General features: G+C 41.1%; 2 protein-coding genes and 2 non-coding genes across 5 annotated transcripts; all 4 read left to right on the plus strand.

The window, feature by feature from the left end:
• The first annotated feature begins 4,882 nt into the window (after window positions 1-4,882).
• PABPC4 (poly(A) binding protein cytoplasmic 4) lies at window positions 4,883-15,340 on the plus strand. Of its 2 annotated transcripts, XM_053454634.1 has the most exons (14): window positions 4,885-5,598; window positions 7,840-8,033; window positions 8,146-8,261; window positions 8,726-8,865; window positions 9,129-9,223; window positions 9,374-9,511; window positions 9,673-9,768; window positions 10,027-10,387; window positions 10,481-10,597; window positions 11,058-11,176; window positions 14,016-14,109; window positions 14,199-14,329; window positions 14,658-14,757; window positions 15,051-15,340. In XM_053454634.1, exons 1-13 carry the CDS (start codon window positions 5,406-5,408, stop codon window positions 14,742-14,744), a joined length of 1,881 nt encoding a protein of 626 aa, XP_053310609.1. In that variant the 5' UTR covers window positions 4,885-5,405; the 3' UTR covers window positions 14,745-14,757; window positions 15,051-15,340. The 2 variants fall into 2 exon arrangements, with proteins under 2 accessions (XP_053310610.1, XP_053310609.1); XM_053454635.1 differs by lacking the exons at window positions 9,129-9,223; window positions 9,673-9,768; window positions 10,027-10,387; ... (4 more) ...; window positions 14,658-14,757; window positions 15,051-15,340 and having other exon boundaries at window positions 4,883-5,598.
• LOC128476051 (small nucleolar RNA SNORA55) lies at window positions 8,437-8,566 on the plus strand. Its single transcript, XR_008347078.1, has one exon. It is a non-coding gene; the product is annotated as a small nucleolar RNA SNORA55 (small nucleolar RNA).
• LOC128476052 (small nucleolar RNA SNORA55) lies at window positions 9,814-9,943 on the plus strand. Its single transcript, XR_008347079.1, has one exon. It is a non-coding gene; the product is annotated as a small nucleolar RNA SNORA55 (small nucleolar RNA).
• A 2,603-nt stretch (window positions 15,341-17,943) lies between the features above and the next one.
• Window positions 17,944-23,022, plus strand: PPIE (peptidylprolyl isomerase E). Its single transcript, XM_053454641.1, has 10 exons — window positions 17,944-17,996; window positions 18,302-18,400; window positions 18,713-18,756; window positions 19,243-19,269; window positions 19,402-19,483; window positions 19,830-19,930; window positions 20,839-20,962; window positions 21,700-21,885; window positions 22,554-22,696; window positions 22,794-23,022. The coding sequence occupies exons 1-10, from the start codon at window positions 17,966-17,968 to the stop codon at window positions 22,860-22,862; spliced, it is 906 nt and encodes a 301-aa protein (XP_053310616.1). The 5' UTR covers window positions 17,944-17,965; the 3' UTR covers window positions 22,863-23,022.
• The last annotated feature ends 2,302 nt before the right edge of the window (window positions 23,023-25,324 follow it).

Genomic DNA, 25,324 nt, shown 5'->3' on the forward strand with positions numbered 1-25,324 from the left:
TTCTGTATAGTATCTTCTAGCTTTGTCCGCAAACCCGGCGGGAACTTCCACCAAATGGCGGCGCTTGCAATGGCGTCCCCTCTCTGATCCTTCAATCGGGAGGGAGGATGTCACGAAAGAGTTGTCATTTTGCCCTAATTTGAACTCTGGACAATATGGTCTCACTTTCAGTGATGTCCTTTTCTTCTGACTGGACAAAATCAGACACAAATTATGCAAATTGTATGAATCCGAATTTTTTATATGAACGATTTAGCCCTCATGGCCCAATGGGCTACGTACAGGAAGCATAAAAACTAAAGTAAAGTGAGGAAGAATTTTTCAGAGCTGGTCTGTGATAAATACGATCCGGAACACAATGTGAGAAGGTAATGCTGCTACTTAATCCTCACTAGTTAGAAAATCCTATGCTTTCTGTAGGTCACCGCCTACTTTATCAGGGAAAAGAAATGGCCCTGAAGCTACTTATATACTTATATTTCTTGTTAAAGAGAAATGTAAACAATGTAACATATACAACACACTAACATAATAATGAAAAAAAGAAAGAAATATACATTTACAGAGCAGGCTAAACCTACCCTGCTCTTAAATAAACTATATTGATTGTAAGTATAATTGCAATGAATACAATCAATACATTAAAGATACATTCTAAATAACTTTAACCTCGCTATATCTATATATATATATATTTTTGCATAATTGGCTGCTGGGGTGGATGTGGCCAAAAAACACTCTTGCCCAATAATTCAACATACCCAGAAAGAGTCGGCCCTTTCATGAATTCCAGTGGATCCATGCGATCCAGGAGGCATTCTGACAAGAGCTGTTCTTTCTGGCACCTGCATGCATTCATCAGCATTATTATTAAAGAATGGGCTCATATCACGATGTGTGATCTAGCCAGCTGTGTTAAGGGCAGGCTAAGGCTTCACAGTGGTAAGTGAGTTGTATGTGTCTGGGTATGTTAGTTTATTTGTTAGTGTGTGTGTTTAGCTATGCTAGTATGTGTCTGTGTATGTTAGTGTGCATGTTTTTTCAGTGTGTGTATCTGTGTTTGGGTATGTTTTTTTTTTGCATATGTGTGTGGGTATTTTCTTGTCTGTCACGCTGCATGTGCGTCTGGGTATGTTAGTGTGGATGTCTGTGTGTGTAAGTGTGCGTGTGGGTGTCTGTGAGTGCCTCTGTGTATGTGTCCAGTTGTGTTAGTGTGTATGTTAATGTGTCTGGCTGTGTTAGTGTGTGTGTAAGGTTTTCATCTACCCTGCCTGGACTCTTTCTATGTTACCATACCTGTCTGAAGCCACCAGTGGCTACCCTTCCATCTCAGGAGCATTCGTTTAATTATTCAGGACAACTGAGCCACCTTATCTGGAAGTTAGCCTTGCCTTTAAGCACCAGCTCAGCACCTCACATTCCACGTGTGAGTAGCCAGAAAAAAGGTGAGGTAAGGGGGTGAGCAAGGGAAGGAGTGGGTGTGTGTGAAAGGGAAGGAGTAAGTGAGAAAGTATGTATGTTAGAGTGAGTGCGTGGGTAAGTGTGTTTGTAGATATAAATGGCAGTGAGTGTTTATTACTGAGGATTTACCTGTCGTCGGGCTAGAAGATAACAGCCCTCCATTGGTAGCAATGATCCTTTTGTGTGCATAATATCAAGACTTCTGTTAATGAGCTTAATAACATCAAACACTTTTGTACAGTATGTTAATACAATAAGAGTAACAAGTTCAAAAGGGGCATATACACATAAAAGCAGCTAATAGCTAAAATTGGAATAAGACACAATATATAATTGCACCTATTAAAGCCACTTGGCCAACCAGTTAACAAATGTTAGATCCAAAGAGCTGTCCCATTAATTCCATATTCTAATAACATTTACTCTGCTGACAATTATTTTTGGCAAGTGATGTAAAACACATGGCTTCCATAATGGCCGATAATTATGGTTAGCTTGTGCAGCGTTTTTATATTAAGCAGATGTCCCCTCACTCCTTGCAGGGTCAATTTACATATGTGGTACATAGTTATCAACGTGGTCCTGGACAACCTACTGCATCTCATACATAGTGGCACTCTATGAAATGGCATTTGGCACAATGCTTCATTTTCTGTATCTTTCTATAACTGTTTTCCAAGGCATCACTCACTTAGCCTTATTATCTTTCTGCAAATACATATTTATATTGTATAAGCACACAAATTCTGAGTGGTAGAACAATAATGTCCTCATCTAATAATCTACACAGTGGCTACTGCATTTCCATCTGAAAGATTCTAGAAAGCTTAGTCTGTGTTTTTCAGGGGTTATTTTAAGGACTGCTACTTATGATTAGTTGCTTTTAGAACTTCCACTGAAAAAAGTGTGGAACACCCGCATTGCGGAAGCGGGCGGGATTAAAAAAGCCTATTTGAGTCAGAAACAAAATTTGAGGGGGGATGTTTCCAAAGGGGGAAGTTTTACCTTCCATATTCTGAACCCACCTTTCACTTATAGCAGTAGCATGTAAAGGTTTAGGAAGAGAGCCAGACTCGATTTTGCATTGCTGAACCACCATCACCAACAGCAGATACACCCATCCAGTAGCATGCTATGTTTCTCCCAAAACATGACCTTTTTGATAATATGAAAGCAGCAATAGTAGTAGGGCACTGGCAACCACAGGCTGTTTCAGGACAATAAATTTCCACGAAAATGTAAAAAGAATTACCGTATTTGCTCGATTATAAGATGACCCTGATTATAAGACGACCCCCCAAAATCAAAATATTAATTTAGGAAAAAAACAAAAAGCCTGAATATAAGACTACCCTATAGGAAAAAAGTTTTGTAAACTATTTTTTCTTATTTAATAAAAGCTATGATTGAGAAAAATATATATATTTTATTTCCTTTTATTTGCCAACCTGCCCCCCCCAGTTATGCACATCTGCCCCCCTATTTGCCACTCTGCCCCATGATGTGCCTTTTAACCCTCTATATGCCACTCTGCCTCCAGAAATGTCTTATACTCTCCTATATGCCACTGTGCCCCATTATATGCCTTTTAACCCCCTATATGCCCCTCTGCCCCATGATATGCCTTATACCCCTATATGCCACTCTGCGAGCAACTTCTCTGGCCCCACCCCCAGAGGAAGGAGGGGGGAAGTAGAGTTATGTGAGGACTGTGCTAGCTTCCTGTTATCCTGCTGCTAATAGCAGAGACACTGCTGGCGACCAAAGCCCGGTAAGCAGCACGGCCCCAGCAGAATGAGGTCTGATTAGAAGACGACCTCGATTATAAGACGAGGGGTATTTTTCAGAGCATTTGCTCTGGAAAAAACCTTGTCTTATAATCGAGCAAATACGGTAATCCCTCAGAGTAAGGTAGGTAGACTGAGCTGCAGAGGCAGGGCAGACACTGTCAGACAGACACATCCAACCACTTGGTACAGTACTGAATTTTCCCAATACATGAAACATTAAATAAAGAATTGTATCCTAGAGCAGTGGCAGTAGAACCTTACTCACATTTAATATTGAGTGCCGAGTAACCTAACTTGGGAACATTGAGTTTCAAGAAAGCCATCTGCTCCACTAGGTGTGGGGAGAGCTGTGTTCTCTAGGGGTTGAGTATGTTGCCTCACAAAGAAAACCATCTTGCTTTGGACACTGGTGGGTGGGCATGAAAGCAACAGCTGTGCCAGTAAGGAGAGGCCTGGCGAGATACCATCTTTCTGGTCCCAATAACTTAGAGGGTCTGTAGTAGGAGGTGGAGGCAGTTCCTCAAAGTAGGCTTTGACCTTTTCAGAGGCGTTAGTCTGACTTTGGAGGGCTTGGGTGGTATCCACTAAAGCATCAGTGCCGCTGCCCAAATGGTTGGTGCCCCGTTGAATCTAGTGTTGCTGCTCCGTTGAATCTAGTGTTGCTGCTCTGTTGAATCTAGTGTTGCTGCTCTGCATGAGTGCAAGGCCGCTACTTCCACTGCTGCTGGGATCTCCATTTTCAGCTCATGCCTCTCTCCTCCACCTCTCGAAGGGTATTGACATTTTGGAGAGAGCTCAGAGAACTCAGAAATTATACTGTAAGGAATGACTAAGGGATGTCATTATGTAGAAACAATTAAATACATAAATCGATTTAACAAAGTACATGAAGTTTATTTCAGAGGAGAAATGTTAGAACAAGAGGTAAAAATCTAAGACTGGGGAGGTCAGGGGTTTAGATGTGATGTAAGGAAGTTTTACTTTACTAAGAGGGTGGTAGATAAATGGAACAGCCTCCCATCAGAAGTGGTAGAGGTTAATACAGGGCATTTAAACATTCGTAGACTAGGCATAAACCCACCCTGAATCTAAGAAAAGACCAAGGATTGATGAAGGTCGGAGTCACTATATCAGGACTAATGGCCATAACTAGATGGGCTGTCTATATTTCTATAAGGTATCACGGAGCAACAAAAACGCATGTTACATGTACATAAATAGCACTAAATGTGTTTACAAGCCATTTTGACTAAGCAAAAGACATGGTTCTAGTTCCTAAGTCATGATTCTCAACAAAAGCTACGTTAAGACCTAATTACTGCGATGCTACCTATAAAGAAATGTCCCTCAAGTCATGAGAAATGAGAAGACTTTTGTATCTCTTATCACCCCAGTAAAGAAGCATCTTGGTGCGTAGTTTACTAGCGTAGTTTGCACAGAGTCCTCCATAACGACTTTCTTTTCTTTACTTTAGTCATCCCTAATCAACTGTAATGTGTCTCTCACTTCACAGGTAGGTCAGTGCAGCAGTGTACCGGTAGTACTGGTGGGCCGTCGCCAGAGGTCGCTGTACTGTCTGCTCGGGCCCAGCGGCTCTCTGACCCAGATATAAAAGTCACGCTCCCACGTTCTTACGGTCTCTCTTATCCTCGCTGCCGAGCGGGGAGCCGGCCTGAGCTGCAGAAGCTGACGGTGACCGGGCCTCAGTAGCCGGACGCTCCTCGAACACCATAAACAAAAGTAATAGGGTGATAATTTCCATTAAACAAATGCTTTTGGGGGCATACCTGTCATACATTAAGCAAGCGTCAGGCACGACCTCCCCGTGTTATATCCGGTCACACGTTATCAACCCAATATATATATCCGGCTCTCCTCCTGTCACCGGGTCGCCCGTTTTACCGAAATCATAAAGATAAATCCTTTCCTGTAAGCTTTCGGTCTCCTGCACCTTACTGTTTCCTGAGACCTCAGCATAGTGCAATTTGCCTTTCCCTTCCACGAATTACGGGATAAGCGGTCCCTGTTAGTTCGCGTTAAGCTGCTCTGCCGTATTGTTGTTACAGGGCACCGTTGTAGTTAGAAATCTTTCCTCTCGTGTCTCCTGTGGAGACCCCCCTCCCTAGAAGCGGGCCCTTTACCCCCAGTAGGGTAATGCACGCAGCCGCCAGCAGTTATCCCATGGCTTCCCTGTATGTGGGTGACCTGCACCCCGATGTAACGGAGGCCATGCTGTATGAGAAGTTCAGTCCTGCCGGGCCTGTCCTGTCTATCCGGGTGTGTAGGGACATGATCACCCGCCGCTCCCTGGGATACGCCTATGTCAACTTCCAGCAGCCTGCAGATGGTGAGTCCGGATTTGAGTTTGTCTGTGTGATCTCCAGTCTGTGTAATCTATGGGAACATTAAATATGGACGCTTTACATTGCTGCCAGAGTTGGCTCAAGTTGTCCAGAGGCAGGTTAATGCTTTAAACCCATTTCCTCTATGGTATCACAGGGGCAGGAGTGGTTCTTAGGTTTGTGGCAGTAAAGAAGGGCACCCAATCGTTAAGAAACCTTCGTACACAAAAAAACCAAGGGGATTTTGTATTTATGATCAAGTTTATTTTTTTGGGAACATATATATTTTGTGATATAACATCCTGTAGATGTCTCCCTTCCATCTCTATAAAATAGCCTCATAAAGCAACAGTGACACCAATCAGCTACTCAAATCCCAGCACCTCCTCTGGTCATGGGCATGGGTTAAGGGTTATTTATGGTTTTGTTCAATATATCTTGGTAGATGATGCACAACATACACAGGACTATAACTGCCTTTCAATGTTTATGGGTCATAGGTACTGAGGGTTGGAGTGGGGTCATTGGCTTGCATGTCACTTTTCCTTTGCATTCTGTGTAATTGCTGCATAGAACATGTTTAGCTATAAATAAACTCATCTAAATGTCAGCTGCCACTCCATGCTTGGTCTGTGCTGCGCTCTACTTGGGTGTCCCATCCATGAAAACCTGCTCCAAAAGCCTGGCCCATCAGCCCATCAGAGTATTATTATTGTTTTGTATAGCGCCATCCTAGTCCGTAGTGCTGATCATAATAACCCTTTTAGGTTATTAAATAACCTTTTTAGGTTATTAAATCTTTACAGGAAACAAATACAATGGCATCTGCAAATGTTTGTGCGTAGCATAATAGAAAGGGCTGTCAATGTTTATAGGAGGAATGGCACTTTTAATAGCTTGGTGTTTTTTAACCTCGTCTCTCTCCTTGTCAGCTAAGTATCTGTCACCTGCTCACCCAGGTATTTGTCATTTTACGTTAACAAATCAGACTATAACTAGATAACGTTACTACTTGTAAACATGAAACAAAATACTCATCTCCACAAGGTCTGTTTTCAAGAATGCAAATGAGAGCAAATGTTAAATAGTCATTACTGCCTATACGTATGTAATTACTCATCACCTCCAGCTGCCTTGAAGGTACAAGAGCATTCAAAAAATCGTGGGTGTTTAGTAAGGTAACGGCTATACAATCAGTCTGCGCTTTTCTCCTTAGCTGAACTTCAGCAAACTATTGCTGCATAGATCAGTAGGTGACTCTTATAGATTCCATGTTGTGTCCCGCTGTTCCTAACAGCCTCCGGATCTCTACCACCTGATCGCCAAACAGTCCTTACCTCCATTGGTAAGCAGTGTGACCGCTCCTGTTACTTTTAATTTTTTAATAAAAAAAATTGTATAGCAGAAGAATGTAAACAAGAGGAAAAAGTAACTTATTACAATGGATACATTTATTAACTTAACTGTTGTGTATCCGCTTACAATGTTCTGTAGTATGCCTCGGCTGTAGTGAAAGCCAATGAAAAACGAGATCTAGTCATCTAGATTTAATGGTTCTGTTGCTATATTCGGTTTGTTTCCTTTATATATTCTAACGTGCAAATGTTTTATTAGTAAAAAAAAAAATAAAAAGCTGAATGGGAGCAGCCAATGCTACTCCTCAGTGGAGCTCATAAGAGGATTGTTTTCAGCAGTGATCCTGTGTGCAATTAAGTGGTAGAGATCTGGAGGCTCTCTGTACTTTTTCCCATGACACTAATATATGTAACACACACACACACCGAGAGACACCTTTTTCCTCACCTCTGCCTTTGGGGCCCAGGACAGCTCTTCTGCACCCTTGTGGCCCTCACACGTTGGCTGCGTCTGAGCACTGGGAAATTACATCGTATCGCTGGTGCTCACTCATTAAGCATGCAAGCAGAGAGCGCAGCCAAAGGGTTTAGACGTACTGTTATAAGGGGAGGCTCTTGAAGTCATACGATTTGACAGCAGTCCCCTAGGCACCGGGCAATGATTTCTGGTCGCCAAAATCCTTATCATAGACATGGGTAGGTATCAGAGGTTTTGGGTTGTATTTGCTAAAATGTGACAGTGAGGACTGATGGAATATGTATGCTGTTAGAGGAAAATTATTGGCATCACTCCCTTTTTAAAAGAGAGCACATTCTATGTACTATACATTCTATGTACTATACTACACATAATTTTTGCCTTTAAATACTAGTTTTTTCCCTTCTTTGTAGCCGAACGGGCCCTGGATACTATGAACTTCGATGTAATCAAAGGGAAACCTATTCGCATCATGTGGTCCCAGCGTGACCCGTCACTAAGAAAATCTGGTGTGGGCAATGTGTTCATCAAGAACCTGGACAAATCAATAGACAACAAAGCACTTTATGATACTTTCTCAGCATTTGGGAATATTCTCTCATGTAAGGTTAGTCTGACCACTTCTATTTTAGTATTTCTGTTGATGGTCTCTTTAGCATGTGTAGTATACTGCAGTATTTTAGGTTTAACGCTGACTCCAGGCATTTGTTCTCTTGCAGGTGGTGTGCGATGAGAATGGCTCCAAGGGGTATGCTTTTGTGCACTTTGAGACACAGGATGCTGCGGACAGAGCCATAGAGAAGATGAATGGCATGCTGCTCAACGATCGCAAAGTGTAAGGGACCCCGTGTGCTGGGCTGGGTGTAAAAGGGGGCAGGATCTGACGATAATTTATTTAAAAGGCTTGTGAATAAGGATCTGCAAATTAACGTGATGCTTTGTATATGTATAGATATATAATTGGGGTTTCCTATAGAAAAATGGTATGACTCCGTGTGGGTTAGTAGGTAGCACTGGCAACTCATCCTCTCTCTGCTGTATGGTGCGGAGGGAGGTTTAATCAGTGCGAGATACATGCAGCGGAAATCCAGACGGTGCATATTTTATCTAGCACTCCGTCACTACACCTCTGCTACACCTATTGTTTTTGTTCTGGAATCACTTGACAAAAAAATTGTGAGAGCGCAATGTATATATATTGTAGCTGGTAAATAAGTTGGTGAGGTAGGAGACAGTGTTGGGAACAGCCGAACCCTATGCAAGAAGGAAGCAATAAATAACACATTTTTTCCCCTTAAGGTTTGTTGGGCGGTTCAAATGCCGCAGGGAAAGAGAGGCGGAACTTGGAGCCAAAGCCAAGGAATTCACAAATGTTTACATCAAGAATTTCGGGGAAGACATGGATGATGAAAGACTGAAAGAGACATTCAGCAAATACGGTAACTGTGTGAAGTCATTTGCTCTGCCTTCACGCTAGGTCATGCTCCCACGTGGCCACTTGCTTTTGGCTTCGTGTGTGCAGTGGATACATTTGTGAGCTCGGTGGCTCTGCCCATGCATGTGGGCTTTTATTTTCAGTTGTTATGCCATGGGTAAGCTGACTCTGCTAGCGCATGCGGGCGCTTGGTATCATGCGTGTGCCGTGCCCCTGCATGCTGTGACCCTGTGACCTCTGCGGGTAACCGGTGTCTCTTGGCTGCAGGGAAGACCCTGAGCGTTAAGGTGATGACTGATCCCAGTGGCAAGTCCAAGGGGTTTGGCTTTGTCAGCTTTGAAAAGCACGAAGATGCCAATAAGGTAAGAGCTCCCCTGGAGGACCAGGCAGACACAAAATGTCTGCAAGATTGAGCCAGGTGCTGGGGAGCTCTGCAAAATTTTTGTGTGGTCAGGAAAGGATTGTAATTTTTCCCTCGAGCGACCTTTAATCAACTCACATGTTTTTGACAGGCGGTAGATGACATGAATGGAAAGGATGTGAATGGGAAGATCATGTTTGTAGGAAGAGCTCAAAAAAAGGTGGAACGTCAAGCAGAGCTGAAAAGGAGGTTCGAGCAATTAAAGCAAGAGAGGATCAGCCGCTATCAGGTGAAGTGTGATATTAAATATAACTTACATCATCTGTCGTCACTGAATTTGCACCCTTTTTTCTGTAATCTATTGATTTGATATCACAGTCTCTCTTATGAGAGAGGCCTATGAATGTTTTGGCGGCCAGGTCTGTGAGTTAACATATGCTGTCTTCTCAGGGAGTGAATTTATACATTAAAAACTTGGATGATACCATTGATGATGAGAAGTTACGGAAGGAATTTTCTCCATTTGGTTCAATCACTAGTGCCAAGGTGAGAAATCTATTTAGAAATGTGGCATTTTAATGCGTTTATGTAGCACTGGCAACTCATCCTGACTCTGCTGTGTGGTGCGGGGGAAGGCTTATCGGTGCTAGAGAAAAGACGGAGGAAATCCAGACAGCGCATACTTTCTCTAGTGTTCTGTCTCTACACCTCTGCTACACATGTATTTTTTGTGTTTGGAGATAATTTGCCATGTTTTTTCTTTGTTTTTGTTTATTGGCTCTTCTCTCTGTGAACCTCTTCTAGGTAATGTTAGAAGATGGCCGTAGCAAAGGTTTTGGGTTTGTCTGCTTTTCCTCACCAGAGGAAGCCACTAAAGCAGTGACTGAAATGAATGGGAGGATAGTTGGATCCAAGCCATTATATGTAGCACTGGCTCAAAGAAAGGAAGAACGCAAAGCTCATCTCACCAATCAGTACATGCAACGCATAGCTGGAATGAGGGCCTTACCTGCCAACACGCTTATGAACCAGTTTCAGCCTGCCCCGGGGGGATACTTTGTGCCAGCTGTAGCTCAAGCTCAGAGCAGACCTACATACTATGCACCCAATCACATGCCTCAGATGCGACCTGGTCCCCGCTGGCAGCAGGCAGGACGTCCGCAAGGTGTGCTGCTTGAGTATTGCATTCCTATTGGCCTTGTTTAAGTACAGTCAACAGTGCACAATTTACATTAATCTATTACCTCGTCCTACTTAGGTTTCCAGCCCATTCCAAACACACTACGGCAGAGTGGTCCTCGCCAGTCACTACGACACTTGACGCCTTCCAGTACTCAGGGCTCCCGTGCCATCCCAACTGTAACCCAGAGAGTTGGTAAGACTAAATATCATTACTGCATTGAAAGCTGGTTGATACCTGCTCTTCCTTTAACTGTGCTGTAGCAATAGCTTTAACACAAACATATTTAGGTTGTTTGAGGATGCATAGATACTTGCAAAGTACTTTACCCTGTAGCGTTTATTTGGCTAGCAACCCTGTGTGCACAGAGGAAAAAAGAGAAATAGCCAACTTTAAAATCTACTGAAGAGGAATAGCTATAATAATCTGTATAAAATATGTAGTCTTGTACCTGTTTTTAAACTTGCATTTTTTATACATGTACATAATTGCAAATGGATTGCAGTAAGCAAATTCCGTTTGCGTATATTACAGAATACTAGAAAATGTTAACCAGTTTTCCGGTGGTCCAAAAAGTCTTCACAGTTGTTCTTTGACTGCAGCGTAATGATTAACCCTATTATGTTAAGATCTTTCAAGCATGTCTGTTTTGTAGGGGTATCCTCAGCCACTCAGACCATAGGCCCTCGACCGCCTGTCTCTGCTCCCCCGCCTCGTGCTGTGCCTCCGTACAAATACACGCGCTGTCCACTTCCAGCAGTGCAACCAATGCAGGTACACTAACCGAAAGGAACGTAAACGATATCCCTGTTGTATTCCTTAAGGGATAGATCTGCTAGTTTACTTACATTAATACCAATAATCTTTAGTGTTTGTACTTTTTGCAGGATTGTGTGATTCTTTTATAACACAACCGATAAAGCATTTCATCTTTTCCATCGATGGAGACTGGTTAATTTTAAATGTGCAGCTCATCTATGTAGGCATGTGGTTCTTCTGTAACTCGTGTTTATAGTGAGTTCAGTAAACTGTGGAAATATCTTTGATTATTCAACCAACAAAGACTTCCAGACCCTTTATGCAAAATAAACCAATAACTCTTAGAGTATGTAGTCAACATAGATGAAAAACTATATGTTGGTGTCTGTTGTATTTTACTGCATGCAATGTTTAGCTTTTAGAGTCAGAAAATAAGACTTGTGTGTCATTTAACCCAGGGCTCGACAAATCCCAGGCGCCAGGTCGCCATGGCGACTCAGAATTTTGTCCTGGCGCCTAGGAGTTTGTCAGCCTCTTACATTCACAAAAAATGCCCCCGTGTCACTACGCGGGGGCGCTGCTGTTGCTGTCTGCCCAGGACAGCCACTCAGAGCCCGCCCCCGAGCCTGAGATCACTCCCACAGAGTGATCCTGTAGGCTGAAACCGCGATTGCAGAGAAACCTGCAATAGCGTTTTTCAGCTGCCACAGGCAGCTTCAGGAAAGGGGGTTCAGTGTTGATTGGGTCCCCACACAAGTGTGGGGACCTGACACAACATCCCCCTGCTGCCTGATCGCTCCATGAGAGCGACAGGGCAGCGTTAACCCCTTCAATGCCGCAATCGCGGCATTTAGGGGTTAATTCCCGTTTTTCAAGGGGCTCTGCTGCTGGTGGTCTGCCTGGAAGTCCAGGCAGACCAGCAACAGCAAAAACGAGCCCCCACAAGCCCTTTGATGACTCCTGTAGGCATGGAAGCCTACAGCAGTCATCAGAGACTCCCCCCTGCAATGGCTGGTCTATAGACCAGCAATTGCTTCCCAGCTGCCAGAGGCAGCTTCAGTGACAGGGGGAGAGGGTTATTTGGTCTCCACATGAGTGTGGAGACCAGCCCCAACACCCCCCTGCTGCCTGATCGCTCCATGAGAGCGACAGTGCAGCGTTAACCCCTTCAATTCCACAATTGTTTATAACACATTCGTGGCATTGCAGGGGTTAACATTTGTCCCCACAAGCTTGTGGGGGCTAAATATCAATCAATGCTGTGCTCCAATGGAACATCAGCATTGAAAGTGTTAAAAAAAATATATATATCAAAAAAATCTATTTAAAAAAAAAACCCAAAAAAACAGCACTGACCTGAAAGTCCAGGGTGCTTCCAGGTCAAATGCTGTGAGTTTAGTAAGTGGGCTGATGATGATCCTGGCTCCTAACTTTTTTAGCTGGCGCCTAGATTCACAACAAATTTGTCAAGCCCTGATTTAACCCCCTCTCTCTACCTCCACTGAAACTAGGTAGCATTAGAATGCTCCATAACACTGCTTAAGGGAGGTCATTAAAGCAGCACCCAATCACATGTGCGATAGCAGAACGTTAGTGTTCAGTTAGCATACGTGTGATTGGCTGCAGCTGTGCCAATTGATTTCTTGACTAGATCTCCAATTGGCATGTACAAGGAGCACGCTGGTGTATGCTCCATACTTTGAGGTAACTCGATGAGGAGTCAAATGAAGCAGAAGCCTCATTTTCCAACTACAATAACTAATGTATGCACTGATTTCCATGCAGTGAGCTGCACTGGAGTTCATAAAAAAGTAAAATCATATTTAAAAGCGAGGCTCCATGTGGAGAACAAGAAATGCTTCTAGGGACTCCTGATGCATAGTATTCAAAACGCTAAAACTTATTTTCCCAATGAGTGATAAGAATGTCCGTCATCCACATGGATTTCATCTTCATTGATTACTTCTAGAATGTCGTCATTCACCTATACCCACTATAGTGTCAAATATTTGTTAAAAACAAAAGGAAATCTAAGGCAGGGCAGGAGGAGCTCACTGTAGTTGGCTCATTATTGTGTATATAGTGCCAACAATTTACTATTTAATATAGTGATTAAGGATTTGAACCATTCAACCCTCCTGCTAACTCTAGGTTGAGCAAATATTATTTATTGTTTTATATAGCGCCATCAAATTCCGTAGCGCTGTACAATGGGTAGATAGGACATAACAAGTAGTATGTAACATAACAAATCGACTAACAGAGACAACAGGTGAGGAGGGCCCTGCTCAAACGAGCTTACAGTCTAGTCTTACAAATAAACATGTTTCGCTGCGCAAACCAACACTGCTCGGTTGCAGTAAGACATAATGGGTTTTTGCAATCATACAGCTGAAATATTCAAATGAGTGTATTCAGATTTAGTTCAATTCTGATTTAGGTGGATTAATGGTTTACTAAGCAACAAGAGTTTTTTTTTGTTTTTTTTTTTTGTTTGTTTTTTTTATTATTATGATAAACCAAACTCATCTGCTCTGTGTGTTTTGAGAACCCGCAGCATCCCTATTGGGAACGTCCCTACTGGGAACAAATAGTCTGCAGCTGTTATATTTCATTCATTGAGTATAATTGTAGTACATCTTGGCACAGAAAAGAACTTTATGGTTAGATCAAATTGTACTGTAATTGATATTTAAGTGCTACTTCTGTGATCTGCTGCCCTCCCATTCTGAAAAGCAACACAATTTGAAAAAAAATCAGTTTATTTACAGCTGTGAGAATGCATAAACTAAGAAGTAAAGGTTTGTTCTGTGTTTCCAGGGCAAATGTGACTTTTTTTTTTTTATTCACACAGACCCCACAACCAGCTGTCCATGTGCAAGGACAGGAGCCTCTTACGGCGTCCATGCTTGCTGCTGCCCCACCCCAGGAACAGAAACAGATGTTGGGTGAGTCCCATGTGGTTTTCTGTTAAAGGAAGTGGTGGGAGCCAGTAGAAACAGCTGAAGGCTAACCTCACTACTCTCCTCTGGTTTAGGAGAACGACTCTTCCCTCTGATTCAAGCCATGCACCCCTCACTTGCAGGAAAGATTACAGGCATGCTGCTAGAAATAGATAATTCTGAGCTCCTGCACATGCTAGAGTCCCCTGAGTCTCTGCGATCTAAGGTAAGGAACCATAAGCAGACTTGTACTTCTTTATTTCCAACACTATATGTTCAAAATCTTTGAGAACAATCATTTGAAATTTTAAAACATATTGACACATTCTGATACACGTCACTATATTCCTCCCCTTTGATGACGCCACTGTTGCTTGTTTCGTTGGCTAACACTACTAAGTCGGTTATTTCAGGTGCAACTGTTGGGTGTCTTATCAAACTGCATTTCTCAGCTGGTTGTTACTCGTATTTCACAAATACTGGTAGAGTTAAGTATGTTTATATAATTATTTTTAATATCCAATAAAGTACTTATACCTTTTGGAATCTGTTAGGTGGAGGAAGCGGTGGCTGTTCTACAAGCTCACCAGGCCAAAAAAGAAGCGGTGCAGAAAGTGGGGATTGTTGCTGCTACCTCCTGAACCAGGCTGACCTGTGAGTAGGCTCTTCATAAACTACTGTATTCCTGAGAGGTGCGTCATCCTCTTTGCTAATATAAAAGTTCTGAATCCTCACAGTCAATCATGTAACTATTGTTTCAGGTATTTAGTTGTACTTTGTACACATAATATGGGGCTTTATAACAATAGTTTTGTAATCTTAAATATTCCAAATTGCAGTCATATGACAACAAATTTTAGTAAACCGGCCTTCCTTTATATTCTCTGTTTTTTAATTGAATTAATTTGCAGTGAAATAACATGGCACCTTTTGTAATCTCTTCACAGGGAACACAGAAGCCAAATTCTCAAAACGTGTGAGGGTTTGGGGGAAGTGGCTGGTAAGTCTCGTCCCCTCCACATGCTGCTTATCTCGGCTGGAGATCCCGTCTTGTTTGTAAAACCTGAGGTCTATGCACTACATTGCTTTAAGCTCTTGGGATCCTTTCTATGGAAAACCTGACATTGTTCTTCAGATTGCATAGGGATTGGATTTTTGTTTGGTTTGATGAAAAATGTTTGAATGTGACATCATGGATCTGTTTTCCAATGGAATAATAAAATGATTTGAGAATCTGTTTTACTGTCTACTTACGTGATTGAAGTGTGATATTCACAGTGTCTAAAGCTGCACCCATTTTACACTCCAGGTAATGAGAAACAATACATTTAAAGAACATGGTGCCGTGTCCCAAAAGGTTACTACTTAGTTGCCAGGCAGATTTTAGTAAGGCCTGGTGGCTCCCAGCCTAAATACACCACCACAGTAAGATTACATGAACAGACATCCACACTAAGTATATATGTAGGTGTCGGTGCAATCACTTTCAATAAATCCTGTAGTGAATGTTCCTGAGTGAGTTCTGACAATATGTAAATTAATTTGTGTGTGGACATAAACCTAAAGGACCCGGTACACGTGCTCTCATGGTGGTCCTGCAGGTAGGTCTAGATTTCAGAGATGTGAAGTTTTTAAACTAAAAGCGGAGTCTAGGTTGCTCAACAGAGAAGTTCAAGAAGATGACATGGATTTCAGACAATGAGTATGTTAGGAGACTGCAGGGGCAAGCGTCCTTATGCATGGGAGTCAGGGTGTCCAACAGACCTGTAACCTATACAAAATATGTAAGCGCACAACCCAAAATCATAAGAGGCATATACATCTAGGTTGCTTATTTACACCTTTTAAGCTTTTCAGGTTGTCCGCTCCCCTATCTTGTATATTTTTGTGCTGTGCAATTTTGCAAGTTCTGACCAAACAGTGTTGAGCAGCGTGAAATTGCTTGAAAGTCTTTATTGGGTTTAAATGCAAAGCAGTTCTGCGGATTCAGCTCCTTGGTAAGCTATTTAGCCATGATAAATTAGAAAGGACTCACCAAGTTTGGGGTACTTTGACATAATAACGGGCTAAACAATAAATGTCAATATAGTGTGATGAAATCCCCAATATTTATGTCTTTTTTTTGAGTGGTATTTTCTGGGTCTGAATTATTGTTTTGTTTTGTAGACCGGACAGATCTTGCTTGGAGCAGTCTGCCAAAAAAAATACATACACACATAGGCGACCTCCACCCACACAACTAATCACCATAAATACAATCGCTGGTATAAAATTCTAGGTTTGGTGTCACTCATGATATAGCCCATCATGTCCCCCTGCAGGAGGGATAGCAGCAGAGTGTTTAATCAAGGAGCCAAATGAAGTTGACTCCACATTTGCATGAAATTGTGTGGTTCTTGACCGCATTATCTGCTTCAATGTTCCAAACCCTCTTAGTCGCAACTTATACTTATGAAACTGCACTTTTGCAAAAAAGTACATTTAATATTATACACATAGCACAGGGAAGTCACTTATAGGAAGGTGTTATATTCCACAATCATGCTAAAGATATAAACTCTAGATAAAAAATACATGTGCCTTGATCCAGTTTGGTCACAACTTGTAGCCAAACTGGCTTAATGCTACACATTTGGTGGTCATGGCTGATTCTAGCTTGATTCTGCAAATTGACCTCATTAATTAACAAAACAACAAATCTCAATTTACCTGCCACACCAGAACCTGCCCTTCTGCATGATCTTCCGGTCAATAGTCCTAGATTAAAAAGAAAAAAGGTCATATTGTCTTTCCCGCCAATACTTGCAAGATGGTGGGAATCTACGGACCTGCCCTCAATAGTGGAAATGAAAAGCCTCCACGTTCTTATTATGGAAAAGCTACATTGTACAGTAGCTCTACAGGAACATTGAAACGCTGCAAACACCATATGGGGAACGTGGAAACAAAATAGCTAAAGCTCGGACATTTAGCAAGAATCCATACCTTTCGCCCTACGTTGAAAGAACTACAATGGCCGCTCTCCTTTAGTAAACACAACCCCTCTCTATATTCCTCTCTTCTATCCCTACTTCTTCTTTTCTCCATTTTTTTCTTTATTGTATAACTCCAGACCTCCGACTTTCATGCATGCAAAGACAGATGAAATGTTGAAAACATTGCGATGTTAGCTTTGGAGAGAAGATGTATATTTTCAAGCAATTAATTGATAATCACTATTGTGAATTACTCAGGGGGAAGAATATGCGAGGAGTCTCTCAGATTGTAACTATCTATTGTTATTTTTGCAATGCATGTATTGGAGGAAAATAAATCTGCCTGAGAGTGTGCCAACCTCTTTACACATTTGGGCTGCCTGCTTTTAAGTACTGCAACTCCCATGACGTTCATCTAACGTAAAACCTCTTATTAAATGTAAACTCCTCAGGGTCAGCTTGTTTGGAAAGTACATTGGTATAACCACATACAACAAACAATAAGTGCCAAAACCTTTTGTTCCTTGTGTTCAATGTGGCCATTTGACATGCTGCGCCACAGCTTTGTAGCAATTCTATATAAACAGAGATTTAATATTCATTCCAGCATACAAGCTTTGGAAACCAACAAGATGGCCGCGTACTTCCGGCGACAGAAAAGAAAAGTACGTTATTTTCATAAAGAATCTTTCCAAATCCCTTTCCGTTGTAACGCTTCAGCCCACCTCACATTGTTTGATTAACTTGTTATTGTATTTGATCACGCCGAAACAAAAATCCAGCCGGCGCACAGCCCGGGGTCATTATCGTTATTTGTGCCGCACAAGCGACAATGGGATTGGCTGCTTCTTTGAGGTTAGAGGGTAAAGGTTATAGGGCAACGCAACATGGCGACTACCAAGCGGGTGTTGTACGTGGGTTAGTTTTGCCATATTTATTTATTAATTATAATGAGTCTCGTGGCTGGTCTCACGTGTTAGGTGTTCTGTTGTGTAGCTGAACATTGTGTTTTGACACTTTATTTTATTTAATCCCAAACGTCGCTGAGTATTAATGGATCTATATCTTCAAAACATCGGTTTTCAACAAATGTACTTTGCATCAACTTATTACGATCACTTTTGGCAGATGGTATACGAATAGTAATAGATCACTATGTTAAAAATGTATTTTCATATATTATATTATATTTGATTTAATATAAAAAAGTGTGTAATCCGCAGGTGGTCTGGCTGAAGAGGTGGATGAGAAGATTCTCCATGCAGCTTTTATTCCTTTTGGGGATCTTACTGACATCCAGATACCTCTTGATTATGAAACTGGTAAGGGATTTTAGCCTTTCCTCTTTGTCAGATCGCATTACTGGCAGCACAAGAATGGGCATGTAACTGGGATTTCTATCTGAAGAAGAGACCTCTGAGGTCCAGAATGTTGTTTTATTTATTTATTTATTTATTTATTTATTTATTGAGAGGGTTCTGATAAATCCGTCTGACATTTGGGGCAAACAATGTAGGGTATAAGGTGACCCATAACTGTGCATGAAAGTGTGTATGATGGCTGAAATGTAACGTAAAGAATATTAGTTAATATGGATCTCTATATGTTTACTCGGTACTGTTTTATGTTTGTAGAGAAACACAGAGGATTTGCTTTTGTGGAATTTGAAAGCCCGGAGGTAACGTCTAAATCCTTTTATTTTATTTTTTTTCCATTGGATTCCAAATGTCATTCTGTTGTATATTGAATTTATTTCCAATTACTTTACTGATCTACCTGCAAAACAAAATAAAAAAATATATATTCTGGAATGTCAGCATATATGTAGAATGTCTTTTGTGGTCATTCTGGGATACATTGGTGTGGCTGGGCCACCTACAATATTTGCACTTTTACCTATTGTGTCCATACCTTTTGAGCAAAGCCCTCCTAACATTTGCTTTCTGTAAGTCCAAATTGTTATTTAATACACTGTTATGTCCTGTTTACCAATTGTACAGCACTGCGGAATATAGTGATGCTATGTCGATAATTAATAAATGCTTGGCGGTCTAGGCCTGCTTTGCCAACCACACGTTTTTATGTGGTTACCGCGTTTTAACAGTTACACGTGAATTATCGTGATTCTGGCTGCACATTTTAACATGGTTATCTTGTCTTTCAGGATGCCGCTGCTGCTATTGATAATATGGTATGGATCACTTACCTTATTTCTTGCCGTTTACATTGCTTGTTTAACGGAGTGTCTGTTGTTCTCTTTTGCCTGTTGGGCTCAGGAAATGTTTTGGAAATGGAAACTAATGCCATTGCTTTCATTTCTTAGAATGAGTCAGAGCTGTTTGGAAGAACGATACGTGTCAATCTGGCTAAACCCATGAGGTTGAAAGAAGGGTCTTCTAAGGCTGGTAAGTCCTAGTAAAACATGCTAAGGATACAGAAAACATTAGAGGCTGACTGCAAAAAACCTTGGAAGCTATGATCTGTGAAACTTCACTTCAGTGTCCAATAAAGCCCCAACAATGAATAGTACACATTAAAATTTATGCAATAGTTAACCTGTAGGTAAAATGTAAGCGCGAGTAAGTCGTTAGGCAAGTGCGTACAGGAGAAATTTGTACAATTTGGTGCCTTTACAAAGAGGAGAAAATGCTAATTTAAGGGGACGCTCACATTCATGTTATGGTTGTAAATATGCTCATTGTAAATTATATTGCAAATTTTGCCATGGGTAATATCCTCCTTTTTTGTTAGTTTGGTCTGATGATGACTGGCTAAAGAAGTTCTCTGGAAAAACATTGGAAGAAAATCAAGAAAGTGAAACTACGGAAGCACCGAAACCTGAAGCACAAGAGGTACTAGCGTCTGCCAACAAACTTTGGAGTGTCCTTTTCACTAGTGACATTCTCTGATATACATTTTATTCTTTTTTTTTTGTGTGTGTGGAAAAATTATAGGTTTGTTTTTCTTCATTATGGGACCCATATGTATTCCTTGTATAGCACCTGTGCCCAAATGCCAAACAAATCCTCTCCCTGGGGATTACAGCATGACAGCATGCAATAGAACACTGTACCACTTAATGATGGCACAGGTCTCCTCTCAGCCATCACTGTTGGCTGATCAACTCTTTGCCGTCACAACATTCCCTTTCCCTTCCCCTTCCCTGCCATTGCTGTTCTGGAGTTAATTTCGTTTTTTGAGGCGTGCAACATTACCATTATGTCGACAAAAAAAAAACAGACTTTACTTTTGTGGAATAGTGAGACAAATAAACAGGTAGACTAGATGGTTTTTATCTGCATTAATTTCCATGTTCTGTACAATTTTTCAGATTTGTGTTGCTTGATTTGCACTCTTTCCAGATATTGTAGGTTTAGTGAATCACTCCAGCCGTGCGCCTTATGCATGCTTTATTTATCCGGGTAGAATGTATGCAGCTCATGCGAGGCGTATGTGCTTGCCCTCATCCCAACCAAGTTTGAAATGTATGCACTTTTTGAACAGGTACCGGATCCAGCTGGAAAGGGAGATTAAATCCTTCTTACAAAAGTTGGTTAGAAATTTACTTTTTCTTGTGGTCCTTAAAGGAAGGAGACCTCTTTGTATCTATATAATAAATAGGATTGCCTATTTTCCCCACATACAGCATTTTTTTTCAGGGAGCCAAGCCGATTATTCAGGTACTTACTGAAGTAGGAAATGGGATGTGACGACTTAAGTGACACTTTTGTCTCATGTATCGTTACTTTTATATTTATAGGGAGAACCACCCGCTAAAAAAGTACGGGCAAACCCCCAGGTGTACATGGATATCAAGATAGGAAACAAGCCTGCTGGACGAATCCGCTTCCTCCTTCGAGCTGACATTGTACCAATGACCGCAGGTAACGCAATCCTTTGGGCTCGTAGAAAACTTTGACCAATGAACTTTAATAACAGCAGATACCTGCCATATACAATTAAGAGTTAATTGGTAATACTGTTACTTGCGTATTTTAAATTAACCACCAGGTTAGCACAAACAAGCGCAACATCTCATTTTTTATTTTTATTTAAAAAAAAAAATTCAAAATGATCTCACTTCCCAAATCAACGTTATACAGTTCAGTACACTAAATATACATCTAACTACAAGAAGACTAAAGTAAGCAATAGCTATGCCTTTAAAACCCAAATGTATGCAATGTATATCATCTAATTCCCCTAGCTTAAGTTACATCTGCCCTATTAAGTTGCAGATTTCTATTGATTCAGACTGCCTTTTAAACCGCTGGGAGGCAGAAATGTCCAGACAGGAAATTGCCGTGAGTGAGACGAGGGGAACATCAAAAGTACCGCCAAAATATAAAACAATAATTAAAAAAAAAATAATGATATAAAAATAGAGAACTCTGTATGGGAGTATCTTTACCGAAATATAAAAAATAAAAACAAATCTGCTTATTTGAGGTATTACTGTACTTTGAAGATACTGCTGAACAGAAATGTGCATTGACCAAATTGTTCATTCATAACTCAAAGTCTATAGTGTATTTTAATGTAGAGCAGGTATTTGCTTTATTTTGTTTCCATGTGTAACCTGGTTTACAAATAAAGTACTAACCCTTATTATGACCCGCAGAGAACTTCCGCTGTCTATGCACACATGAAAATGGATTTGGCTTCAAGGGCAGTAGCTTCCACAGAATCATCCCGCAGTTCATGTGCCAGGGTGGAGACTTCACCAATCACAACGGCACGGGAGGAAAGTCCATCTATGGCAGGAAGTTTGATGATGAGAACTTCATCTTGAAACACACAGGGCCTGGTGTGTAATAAGAGTAAACTTTGTATTACTTTGTGAAATTATTTTTTCTTCTGGATCTTGGTTTTTAAATTGATAGTGCTAAACATTAGCTGCTCAGGTTTATTTACTCAATGAACTAAACAGAACAGGTGTATATATTCATTCCTCTTGAAGATTTTTACTTGATGTAAGTAGTTATTTTTGGGAAGGGTTTGGACAGTCATGAGTACTAGAGGTGACGTTTCTAATTCTGCATTGAATTTAAATGTAGGTGCTAAAGTTGAGTGTTAAAATCGGAGCAACACCAGAATGCAGAACATAAAACTGCAGGGGAATTCTCAAAATGTGTTTCTTTTTATGTAGATCTGGGATTTTCCGTGATTTTGTTTAGCTCGTGCATCATGTATTATGTTTGGTTATTTTTTTTCTCATTTATGTTAAGGATAGTGCTTAAAATATATTACTTTTTCCAAATGCACACCTGAGATGGGTTTCAACCCCCAAAGAGCAAATAGAGGAAGCAAACTCGTTTAGAAGAGACCGAGCCTCCTAAACCATTGTTATTCTTCCAGTCCTACCTATAAACTGTACACTGTAAAAGTGCTGCACAGGCCAATCCAGCATCACCATTCTTTCCCTTTTACCATTGTCAGACATGTAGTGTTTAATTCTTCTTGTTTTTATTGCAGGCTTGCTATCGATGGCAAATTCTGGGGCCAATACAAATGGTTCACAGTTCTTTATCACATGTGACAAGACGGACTGGCTTGATGGGAAGCATGTAGTGTTTGGAGAGGTGATGGAGGGAATCGACGTGGTTCGGTTAATGGAGGTAAGTTTTCCAGCTTTGTTTCTGACTGACCTATGCATTTGACAATTCCTATCCTATCCCACATGAGTATTAAGGGTGAATTTTTATTTTATTTCAGGCTCAAGGTAACAAAGATGGAAAACCGAAACAGAAAATAATAATTTCAGACTGTGGGGAGTATGTATGATGATTGAGACTCTCGTTTTACAATGTGCTCATAGTTAACCGCCCAACCATAACATCAGAGGCAGTTTTGGTTTGAGTGGTAGTAATGTTGCTTTTGCTGTTGAATGTATTTGTACATTTTTTCATTGTTAAATAAATACATTTTTGTATATTTTCCAGAATGATGTCTAATTTGAAGCTATATTAAACACCTTTCTTAAATATGCTGTGACCAAGATCATTAAAAATTAGGTGCTAATATTGCACAAGCAGTGTTTACGTGGACTATATGTTCTCTTCGTAATGTGTTTTTATATAGCTTAAACATAAATAAAATTTCTTAGAATGCCTTGTATGCATTGTGTATTTAAGATCTACCCAAACATTTTAAATAACAGACTGATAACATAGTCTGAGGACAATTCTGTCACCATGTGAGCTCCTTTTTACAAATGAATGGGGGGTCCCTGCCTCTAGCCTACCTTGTCTACGTAGCATCACAGTGGGGTAACTTGATCGGGAATCTGCACCAGGAGTTAAAGGTCCTTAAGAGTGACTATTGGTCGCCGGCAGGAAGCTCCTCCAGAAGAGGCCCCTGCCGGCGAACAATAGAGTTGCTCTTACGGACTTTTAAAATCCTGGCACCAAAGCTGCTGCATATTGTTACCGTGTTAACCCCATATTAACCCCTGCAAAAAACGGAGGGAAAAATCTAACGCGCCCGAAAAGAACATGAGAACGGCTGAATATTCGTGGAATACAAAGGTATAGTTATTGGGTCAAACCTCCTTTTGGCAGTAATAACCTCAAACAAGAATTCACACCGCACCTGAGATAGGCTCAGTCCCCCCAGAAGCAGACCTGCACAACATTCAGAAGGAATTTAAGACCATATTCCTTACAGAACTGCTTTAAGCTCAGCCACATTCTTATGATATCTGGTGTTAACTGCCCTCTTGAGGTTATTCCACAGCTTATGGGTTAAGGCCCGGGTTATGACTGGGCTACTCCAAAAGGTGGATTTTTTTTAAGCCATTTTGTAGTAGATTTGCTTTGATGTTCAGGGTCATTGTCCTGCTGCATCACCTAACTTCTACTGAGCTTCAGCTGGTGGCAGCCTGACATTATCCTGTATGATACCTTGATACATTTGTAAATTCATTGTACCCTGGATGATGGCCAGCTGTCCAGGCCCAGAAGCAGCAGCAAATTATGCTCCTTACACTATACTTTACCGTCTGGGTGATATTTTTATCTTGGAATGCAAAGACCCTTTTCCACCACAAGTAGTGCTGCATCTTCTTTCTAAACAATTCAACTTTATTTTAATTATACAAAAAACAAAAACTGTCTGCGCTTCTTACCCTAATAAAGTTGGCAACAAATATATAAACATAATATAAATGAGAGGTTTTGGTTATATGAATTGGCCAAAGCATAATTAAGCTCACCCGCCACGTCAAGGCACACTCTCAATAGGGTGAGAACCTACTCTCACCTCCTACATAGTGGGCACACAAAGCAGTTTATACTGCTACCAAAACCTTATTAATGTGTTGGGGGAGGTACAATTAAACCTCCTCCCCATTAACCCCTGGACAGCAAGCTGCAACCAGACTGATGAGGAGCCAACAACCTCAAATATGTGCAAACAGGGAAAAGAAAAATGTCGGTGCGCTAAGCTAGTCTCAGGCTCAAATAATACAAATGTGTAATATGAGGCCTACCAAACAGGTGTAAGCATGCTGCAAGAAACAGTGTATTGGCTGTACAATGTATACAAAAAACAAAAACTGTCTGCGCTTCTTACCCTAATAAAGTTGGCAACAAATATATAAACATAATATAAATGAGAGGTTTTGGTTATATGAATTGGCCAAAGCATAATTAAGCTCACCCGCCACGTCAAGGCACACTCTCAATAGGGTGAGAACCTACTCTCACCTCCTACATAGTGGGCACACAAAGCAGTTTATACTGCTACCAAAACCTTATTAATGTGTTGGGGGAGGTACAATTAAACCTCCTCCCCATTAACCCCTGGACAGCAAGCTGCAACCAGACTGATGAGGAGCCAACAACCTCAAATATGTGCAAACAGGGAAAAGAAAAATGTCGGTGCGCTAAGCTAGTCTCAGGCTCAAATAATACAAATGTGTAATATGAGGCCTACCAAACAGGTGTAAGCATGCTGCAAGAAACAGTGTATTGGCTGTACAATGTATACAAAAAACAAAAACTGTCTGCGCTTCTTACCCTAATAAAGTTGGCAACAAATATATAAACATAATATAAATGAGAGGTTTTGGTTATATGAATTGGCCAAAGCATAATTAAGCTCACCCGCCACGTCAAGGCACACTCTCAATAGGGTGAGAACCTACTCTCACCTCCTACATAGTGGGCACACAAAGCAGTTTATACTGCTACCAAAACCTTATTAATGTGTTGGGGGAGGTACAATTAAACCTCCTCCCCATTAAC

The sequence above is a fragment of the Spea bombifrons genome, chromosome 2 (assembly GCF_027358695.1).
Source record: "Spea bombifrons isolate aSpeBom1 chromosome 2, aSpeBom1.2.pri, whole genome shotgun sequence".
Lineage (NCBI taxonomy): Eukaryota > Metazoa > Chordata > Amphibia > Anura > Pelobatidae > Spea > Spea bombifrons.